Source organism: Camelus dromedarius, chromosome 29 (genome assembly GCF_036321535.1).
Source record: "Camelus dromedarius isolate mCamDro1 chromosome 29, mCamDro1.pat, whole genome shotgun sequence".
Classification (NCBI taxonomy): domain Eukaryota; kingdom Metazoa; phylum Chordata; class Mammalia; order Artiodactyla; family Camelidae; genus Camelus; species Camelus dromedarius.
In genome coordinates this window covers 5,657,625-5,667,426 of record NC_087464.1, presented here as the reverse complement: position 1 = coordinate 5,667,426, position 9,802 = coordinate 5,657,625, and the positions used below count along the sequence as shown (strand labels likewise).

Below are 9,802 nucleotides of genomic sequence, written 5' to 3'. Positions count from 1 at the left end.
CTACCACTGAGATGTACCCTCCCCTCCAAAAGTCAGTTCTAGTTGATGCATTTCCTTTATTTGCAGCCAAAGGATTCCTAGTAAGTATAAGTTCTGATCTTACTGGTAAAAATCCCACGCAGCACAGAACCCAGGGGTGCAAGGATTTCAGTCACTATACAGAATACAAGTTGGAACCTCATGAAATCACACTTGGCAGCTCTAAGGTGGAGAGGCCTGTGGTCTGGGCCACAGAGGGGTCCCCTGAGACAGAAAGGAGGTGTCCTTGTATCCAGACTATCCACACAACGAGACTTTTGCAGCTTGAGCAGGGTCTGTCTGCCCAAGGACACGCTGGGACTGGAACTCTGGAATTCTCCCAGGACTCTGCTACATCGCTGTCCGCTGAAGCTCAGAGACCTTCAAATAAAACCATCAACAGAGCCATTGCACACATTGGCCAGTAGCCATGTTTAATGATCATGTCCTGGAAAGAAACACAGGCTTCTCTGCCCTGGGATGTTAACTCTTTTATTAATTTAGGGTTAACACTGTATTCGCTTTGTGGATTTCTTTTTCGGAGCTGTGGCTTCCAGGAACAACAGCTGGGTTCCCCCCAGCTGACAGGGGACACATCCAAGGCGTTCCAGTCAAAGAGGGGAGCGGGTCCAAATGGAGAAGAATGAGCTCAAAAAAATTTAAGGCAAATGTTTCCTCCCGTCTTCAAGGGAATCGATCAGGCAGATCTGTGCATATCGATGAAAATATATGAACTATTTTGCAAAGTAATTAACATTGGTAAAAATTAGAACACGTAGCTTATAAAATGCCTACACAGGTTTGGCAGAAATCAATCCAGCCATGTCGTGAGGCTCCTGGGACACAGACACAGGAGCACCCACCTTAAGAACAAGTCTCTCGAGAAGCAGAAGCAATTCCACAAAGTGGGAGTAGGAAGTGACAAACAATTCACAATTGTTGAGCCGGGTCTGCATTTTGGTAGGAGGAATTGCTTGGTCGTGGGTGCACCTTTTGGCTGGCCCCCTGGGATGCTTCTTGGGGACCCTGGGAAGGCCCTGCATCAGGTAGAGGTGACTGTTCAGGCCACAAGACTCCTAGAGACACAGACAGGACGCTGTGCCCAGGGGCACTGGGCCCACTCGAAGGGAAGATCTGCCGAGGGAGCAGGGGCTTCCCACCCGGGTGTGGGATTTGACTTTCTAAGCCATCGCTGTGGTTTCAGAAGTAGCTAACTATGTAGACACAGAGGCTCCGTCACCAGGGGTCACACACTTTCTCCCCCCAAATCGGTTTTATTTACAGTCTGACCACACCATCTCCCCCACAGCTCCGTGGCTGGTGGAGCCCTCCGGGGGGTCAGCCCAGAGTTCTGCCGGCGACCCCAGTGGGCCAAGGTTCATGACGGAGCTGCACAGAAGCACAGGGAGGAGGGTGATGTGTGAATGCCAAGCATCCTGCCTTTCTGCTTTGGTCTTGAAGATTCAGTAAACTTAAGGTCTCGAAAGCTGCTCTGAGCTGTGGATCCTGTAATTCATTCTGTTCCCGTGTTGAGTCTGTCACAAGGATGCAGCCAGCAAGCAGAGGATGAGGGGGATGTCCCTGCTTCAGGAAGTCCCCCTTAAGGCCCCCACCCACCTGGTCAGGTGCCCAGAGACACCTCAGCGGGACCTGGCTCCTGGGAGGTGATGCTGTCAGAGGCAGGGCTCTGGCTGACAGTCTGGAGAAAGGTGGACGGACGGGCGGACGGGCCGATGGGGCGCCCTACCCAGCCAGGAGGCACGTGCGACAGCAGAACTGAAGGAAGAGCTTCCGTTCACAGAGCCCATTGGATCTGACCATCTGGCAGAACGTCTCGTCGGCTGGGGTCCCAGGAGAGAGAAGAGGGGACATGTCAGACTTGGGGCCGTTTGATTGTTTCAAACATCCCGTTACTGCGCTTCATGGTGTGCCAGGCCAGGGGCCCAGAGGGATCGGGGGTGATGGCCCTCTCCGTCCCCCATCGCACTGGGCACTGGGCAGGCAGGGGCTTCGCTGAGTCTAGGAGACAAGGGAGTCGTGGGGCAGGAGTGGGCAGGGTCTGGGGGACACCTGGGCCATGCCAGGATGGCGTGCAACCCTTTCTGGATAGCTGTGCTAGCAGGGGACTTAGGGGGAGAAGGGGAGGCAGGAGGAAGGCCAGGGCCATGACCCAGGGGACACCCCCAAATGGGGGTAGAAGGAGAATGAGAGGGAGAGTCACTAAGGCAGATGGGAAAGCTCGGGAGAGGGGTGGGGTCATAAGGGCCGGGTCCCCCCAGGCTGCTGGCCTTAGAGGATGCTGCCATGCATGGGACCCAGGAGACCCTCCAGTGACAGCCTCACTTCCTTTGGCTAGATTCGTAACCCAAGCAGGTGACTTCCTAAAGCAAGGGCTTCCTGGTTTTGAAGGGACATGATTCTGCATGCCCAGAACACCGTGGGACACTGAGGCACAGCGACCACCTCATGGCCTGCAGGGCGTGCCCAGAGCTCTCTCCACAGGCCTAGTCAAGGCTGGTGCCAGCGCCAGGCTCAGGGCCACCGTGGAGCTGGCAGACCCCAGTCCTGAGCACCAGCCCATAGTGTCTGGAGCTGGCCCTCTGCTGCTCCTCCCTGTCATCTGCTGAGCCCTGAGATCTCCTTCCCGCCCCAGCATACCTGCCCGAAGGCCCCTGCACTAGGTCACCAGGCCAGAGTCCTCGGCCAACCCTTCCTCTTGCCCAGAATCCCCAAACTAGAATCCCCAAACTGGTCTCTGGTCTCCTCTGCGTTCCTGTTTTCACAACCTATCCTGGCTCCCCCACTGTGTTGGCCCAGAGAACCAGGGCTCTCTCCCACAGCACATACGCAGGTCCTTCCCCGGGACACGTGGGCCTCAAGGTGGACTCAGTGAGCTGAAGAGCCTGTGGGCGTCGTGCCTTTGACCTCTAAGGTCTGGCCTCTCCTAAGAGAAGTCACCATGGCCAGACCACCTGGGGCTTATGGCAGGAGAGTGCGAATGGGACATGAGCAAAATCATTTTTAATAGTCACTCAACAAAACCGACCAGAAGTAGCAGGGCTGGTGGCCGAGATGCCCCTCTGGCCAATGGGAGATGCGGAAAGGGAAGAGAGGAGGACCGGGGGCCAGCCAAGGAGGTCAACCAGAGGAGACGCTGCCGTTCCGGCACTTTTTCCTTTCTCTTTGGACCAGGGCCAGCGGGCCAAGCTCCTCCAAGGGCAGCCCCAGGGTGGGTGGCCAGGCGGCCGTCCCCAGCTGGCTGGAAGAGTAGAAAACTAACAAGATGGCTCTTGATCCTTCAGGCCTGTGCTTCCAGCTAAACTGACTTTATGACTAACATGCTTTCCTCCCTGTGCACTATTCTTAGAATAACTTATCCTTCTTCCTTAGAGGTCCTAAAGGAAGGTCATGGACTGAACCTCAAGAAAATGGGCAGACCCTCCCAAATTCCTCCATAACAACAGCAAGTTCTTATCAAGATGAAGAGAATGGAACACCCTGTAACACACCCTGATTGTTACCACCTTTTCTGTTCTATCCAGTTTTTCTATAAAACCTTAAGACCCTGACCCCAAGAGGGGCTCACAATCTTTAAGGCATGAGACTGCCGTGACTCCCTTTGCCTGGAAAAGCAATAAAGCTGTTCTTTTCTGTCCTCCCCAAACTAGGCCTCCAACTTGCAATTCAGCTCCCAGGATCCAGAAGCCGGTTTCTCGGCAACACCGGGCTCACCATTGCTGCACGTGTGGTTGGTGATGCACGAGGTCCCCAGCTGCATGAAGCCCACCTTACACCGGCTGCAGTTCCTCCTGGAGCCTTCGCAGCTCAAACAGTTCTCGTCACACCTGTGGGGGGACACGGGGTACCGTGTGGGAAAGAGGCCTGTCTGCTCCAGGCCCACTTCCCAGAGCCCTCTGGCACTGAGCCCTCTGACTGCCACTGAGCCTCCCACCCCCGATGGCCTGATGCCCCAGCCAGGCACCAGCAGTCCTGCCTCTGGTCTGACTGTTCTCCTGCCCTGGGAGGGTGGACATGGTCACGGCAGATTGGCAGGAGGGCGCCCGGAGCTGTGGACAGACCCAGGTCTCCAGCTCACCTGGATGCCCTCCTGGGCACTCCTGGGGCTCAGGGACAGGCTCTACCCCGAATGGAGCTGCCCCAGGCTGGTCAGCATCCCGTGGCCTGCAGGAAGCCAGCTCTCTAAAGGCGGCTGCCTGAGTGAGGAGAGGCCTCACAGAACCCCGTGGACCAAGGTCATTCTTCCTTCGGGAGGAATCCACACCCAAGGTGAGACAGGAGGGAAGGGGGCAGGGCACAACCATTTAAAGAATGACACAGCAATGACCAGGATGGTGGGAGATTCAACTCCTAGTAGACCTTGCAGCTCGAGATGGCAGGAGATCTGACTTCCAGTGGACCTTGACCTTGAGTTTCATTATACGGCTCATTGCAATATATTAACATGGTAAATGGCACTCCCACAGGCACTATGACACCTTCAAGGCTGACCATTAAAGGTCAAAAAGTGGGCAGTGGCCTGGTTCCTGGGAATCCCAGCCCCTTCTCCAAAGTAGTTGGAATAATCCTCCCACTTGTTAGCATATGAAGCTACCAAGCCCACAAAAACTAACCACCCCGCACCTGGCACCCCGCGGCCGCTCTCCCCTCTGAGTGAGATGGCCTGCACTCTATGGAGTGTGTACCTCTCTGAATAAATCTGCTTTTACTCAAATGTGGCTCACTCTTGAATTCTTCCCTGCACAAAGCCAAGGACCTACAATTGGCGGGGCTCGTCCCAGAGGCTCAGCTGAGACCTGGGACATGGCCATCCTCTCGCCCCACACTTTTCTGTATCAAAGCGGTCTTCAGAGCCAGGGAACTTGAGAGACGGAAATTCTCAGAAGTGATGGCATTTCACCACCTCAATGCCCTGGGCAGGGCTCCTCCCGGGGGTGTATCTCCGAGCCCTGGTGTGTCAGCCTCAGCACCAGACCCTCCTCCAGAGCTGAAAGTTTTGCCGCCCGTGGGGGTGGGCAGGCAGGGGCCTCCCATCTGCCACCACCCAGGAGGGGGTCTCGGGGACTGGGGACCCCAGAGCTTCTGGGTGCCCTGCGGGAGTGGGGGCTGGGGGACACACTCACGGGAAGACCTCACATCCTCTGGGATCAGAGTGTATGACAAACAGAAGTGATGACCACGTGTGATTCCACATCGGCCCTGGGCTCCTGTATGTACGGTAAGCCTCCTCGAAGCAGCCGGCTGGCTGGTTGAAACTAAAGTCTACTTCAGACACCAGGTGGGGGTCCTGCCCGGACTTAGCGAGGTTGGGGGAAGGCGGCATGTTTCATATTTCCAACCAGCTCAACAGTCAGGGCCAGCCCTGCACAGATGCGTAGCCCTGCTGGACCCTCTTGTGCAAGGACCAGGTGGCCTCTCACTGGCTCATCGTCAGGTCGTTGGTGTTTCTGTTTTGGAGTTTGGTTTTTTGTGTGTGTGTGTTTTGGGTGCACAGTGGGGTGGGATTCGGTTTATTTATTTTAATGGAGGCACTGGGGATTGAACCCAGGACTTTGTGCATGCTAAGCACACGCTCTGCCACTGAGCTCTACCCTCCCTACTTCTGTTTTTGGCTTTTTAAGAGAAGATGTTACAATCCAGAACAGCTCTCCCGCTCAGCCTGGGGAGGCAACCCCCTCATTGCAGGTCCCCAGGTGGGAGCTGGAAGATGGGGCACAGTCTCCCCACTTCGCTCTGATGCAGGCCTCGGGGACTCCCTTGTTTCCAGTCTATTTCAGACAGAAGGTCCCTTCCCCACAGCCCAGCATCAATCACGAGCTTCAAGGTCACTGACAACCCCTCATCTTCTCCTCGCTGCTCTCACCCAACAACATGGGCTGCCCCACCCCGGTTCCGGGCTCTGGGCTCTGAAGTCCCGACGGAAGGCAATATTCAGCAAGGCAAGAGGACACCTAAGCACGTGGCTTCTTCCTCCACTGCCCACATCCCATGATCAAAGGGGACTCTACCCAGGAGCCACTGACCAAGAAGGGTGCACCGTGTGGAGACAGGAGCAGAGCCGGGAAGGTGGGTGAGAGGGTTCCGGGGTCCATGCATCGCCTGGAAATGGCTCTAGAAGGAGGACTCTGTCTGGATCTTTATGTTCTCTGAATTATCTCATTTAAAAAATAATCCAACACATGGTTTCCTTACTCACAACGGTGTGAAGGCACCATGATCTGTGAGCTCCACCAGGAAGGCCGTAGTCCTCTGCCTCCCACCCGCCCCAAGCCATCCAGCGCCCAGCACGCAGTAGGTCCTCAACAAACACTTGAGAAGTGAACAAAGGAATGAGAGCCACTAACTGACCTGTGACCTCGGCCATCACAAACTTTAGGGAAGGTCCCATCCTCTATCACTGGGTTCCTTTCAGCCCACTACACCCACCTCCCTCAGCTCCCACAGAAGGGGCCACCAGACCCAGCCCTCCTGCCCCCTTCCCCAGCCGCTTTGGTCTCAGCCCGGAGGACTGCCTGGAAGGGGCACACACCTCCGGCACACTTTGTGGGGCAAGCCCGGCATCTCCTCTGGGTAGAAGCCCTCACCGCAGGCCGGTACACATCTCCAGTCTTGGAAGTGGAAGTTTGTCGCGCAGTGAATACATTCTTCTCTGCTGGGCCCTGGGGGGTTCAGGGAAAGCAGCAGATGTCAAGGACCGCCCACTCCCCATCATGCGTCCCAGGCCTGCTGCAACGCCCTGTGACATCCAGGTCCCACTGAGATACGCCAGGGCCACCACTACAGCTAGATTTCCCAGAGCCCACCATGCACCTGCACTGGGCCCTCCTCACCCAGTCCTGGGCAGTGGACATCAAGCCCTCATTTCACGGATAGGGACATGGAGGGATGAGCCATGGTTACTGGCCTTGACCACAAGCGCCTCCTTCCCCAAAGGCTTGGGCCCCACTTCTGCTCAAGCCAGCCGTGGGGACCTCTAAGGGCTCGCAAGGTGGCCAGGCTGAACTGAGGTGTGCTGCGAGTGTAAAACACACACAGTGGAGTTCAGAGACTCAGCTAGAGAAAAATGTGAAAGGGGTCGTCGATGTGCCAACGTTGACGTCAGGTAGAAAGGAGAGTATTTTAGATCCACGGGGTTCAATGAGGCACGTCAGACTTCACCTGCTCCTCTGGGGCACTTACAACTGCATCGCTGGCACACATCACACTCCCACTGGACGGAACACTGAGTCTGCTGATGTGGGGAACGTGGAGGGAGAGGTTTGGGGGATGCAGCTGGCAGGTGTTTGGTGTGACGACCAGGACATTTTCAACAGAGGAAACGATATGACTAAGGGCTTATGGGGTCGGAAGCGGCGACCAGATCGGGAGTCGGGAAGGTAACCTGCAGCTTGGTGGAGAGGACGCATCGGCAGAGGTCCAGGCAGAAGACACCATCTGTCCATCTGACCATCTGTCCATTCACTCATTCCAACAAGTAAGTGCTGGAGTCCACTCTGTGCCCGAGGAGGACCCAATGCCGCGACGGGGCTGCTGATGGCTCAGAAGGTGGGAACCAGGGAAGGACCCATCTCAGGTGCGCAGGGTGACCACGGAAAACCTCTTCCCCCTGTGACTGCGGCTGGGCTTGGCCTGAGGCTGACAGCTGAGGCAGTGGTATCCAGGCCTCTTCCTGGAGTGACTCCTGGATCGAGATGAGGCCTCTTGGCTGTGTCAAGGGCAGAGCCCTGTGCAGCCGGGGGTCGGAAGGGGGGCTCTGCCAGCCACAAGGCTCAGTGCTCTGGCGGCCGGTTTCACTCCTCGGAAGCTGTGGCTCTGAGCTCATCCAGGACTGTGAGTGGGAGGTGACTGTCATCCTTGGGGAATGATGGGGCCCTCGTAAAGGACAGCTGCCCACCGGCCTGGAGTCTCTGTGTGGGTATCCTCCCTGTCACTGCCATTCAGCAGGAGAGTTGTCTGTCCCACGTGTCCAGTTCATGTCGTTTTGCTAGTGTACCTGGTCCCCTCGCCCCATCATTTATCTCTAGGGAGCATCTGGTGTTGGTAGCTTGGCCCCTGAATCCTCAGTGCCCCACCCCCAACCATGGAACCCTGTCACTCGCATTGTCCTGCCTTGGCCACTGGGTCCCCAGTGCCTGAGGAGCTTCTGGAGTGGGAAGAATACGCAGTCTTGTTTGTTCCCAGTGTGATGCTCAATTTACTAAACTTGGAAGCTGACGAAACATACTTGGTTGGGGAAGGCGAGAAAGTCTTGGAATGGGGGGGGGGGTGACAGCCAAACAGCAACGGGAAGGTGCTTAATGCCATCAAAGTGTGCGCTTCCAAACAGGTGAGACGGTAAATTTTCTGTTATGGACATTTTTCCACAGTGAGAAATGCCGAGGAAACCCGAGTTTCCTAAACAAACCATTTTCACAATTGCTAAAAGTGATCAACTTTATAGCTCAGAGTCTTAGGGAGTCCATGAAGTCGCAAGCCTTTGCAGGCTCCAGATACTAGAAAAGCACACACAGGTCATAAAAATCATTGCAGAACTGGTTAAGTTTAGGTGGGACTCCCACATCATCTGTGGGGTCCTTATTCAAAAAGCAGGAAAGACGTGCTAGGAAGGGTCCTAAGATACAGAACGTTTTCCTTTCTTCTGCAATCTCTCTCCATCTGTTTCGGTGTTTTTTTTTTTAATATGCTATTTCATGTCGTGCTCTCACAGCTGAGGACCAGATGCCGGGGACACCAGCCCTCAACTTGGCACATGTGTGCCCCACTGGCTGAGAACTGCTGACCCACACCACATCCCAGCCAGGCACTTTCCTGTCCCAAAGCTGGTAGGAAACCCCAAGGGATCACATCTTTTGTGCCTGGATGCTCTGGGTGCCTGGACTGGGGATGGACGAGAGGCTTGTTCCTACCAAGTGACCCATGGAGTGTCCTGGGGCACTGCCAGCCCCAGGCAGGTGGGCAGCAGCAGTCACCGAGGGGGAGGGGGAAGGGAAGGCCAGGGAGCCAAATGCAGGAAACCTTACATCACGTAAGCACCAGGAGTCCCTGGGCAGACAGAGAAAAGTAGGAACCTTGGGACTGATAAGTGGTTACACATTTTGGGGTGACAAGTGTCCTGAAGGCCAACAAAAAAAGGTGGGTAAAGGCAGGAATCTCCAGTGTCTGAATGTAACCTTTTGCTCATTATGCCCTCATTTCAATAAAATTAGCCTTGCAGATTAGAAGTACCCATAATGCACCCATGCCATGACACTTCTGATCCAGACTAAATAAGGACAAAAATCCCTCCTCCCCTAGGGAAGTTGGAACTGGGATGAAAATCAGGGGATACAAACAACCCCAAACCTTTCCTCCCTGGTGAAAATTCCGCCCATTCATTTTCACACCCTGTGTAACCAACTTGCCAAAGAAACTCAGGGCAGCTGCTCACCTGAGTCTGCCCGCTCTCCCCTTCAGAGCGTCCTATCCCTTAATAAATCCTCACTTTACTTTCTTAACCTCTGTGTCTCATCTCTGAATTCTTTCTGTGACGAGACAAAAACCTACTTTCCGGTAACAAGAAAACCCACGAGTGACTCTAGAAAGCTGTGCACTGACAGGTGGTATGGGGGCGGAGAGAAAGGAAACTAAACTGAAAGACTGAAATCAAAAGCCACACGCCTGAATTTTATGAACTCAAGTGGCTGTGAAATTTAAATAAGTGGCATCAGCGATGCTCCTTAATCATCCTGGGCTAAACAATGAGTCAAAGAAACAAAGAATAAAAATG

The 9,802-nt window shown here is 54.9% G+C and overlaps 1 protein-coding gene across 2 annotated transcripts in view; it reads right to left on the bottom strand.

The window, feature by feature from the left end:
- Positions 1–494: 494 nt before the first annotated feature.
- The window catches only part of PCSK6 (proprotein convertase subtilisin/kexin type 6), a 167,736-nt gene continuing 158,428 nt past the window's right edge, over positions 495–9,802 (bottom strand). For both annotated transcript variants that reach the window (XM_064480521.1, XM_064480522.1), the window contains 3 exons: positions 6,566–6,695; positions 3,751–3,863; positions 495–1,859 (listed from right to left, as the gene is read on the bottom strand). In XM_064480521.1, coding sequence (XP_064336591.1) covers positions 1,762–1,859; positions 3,751–3,863; positions 6,566–6,695 — 341 coding nt within the window. In that variant the 3' untranslated portion in view covers positions 495–1,761. The remainder of the gene's footprint in view (positions 1,860–3,750; positions 3,864–6,565; positions 6,696–9,802) is intronic.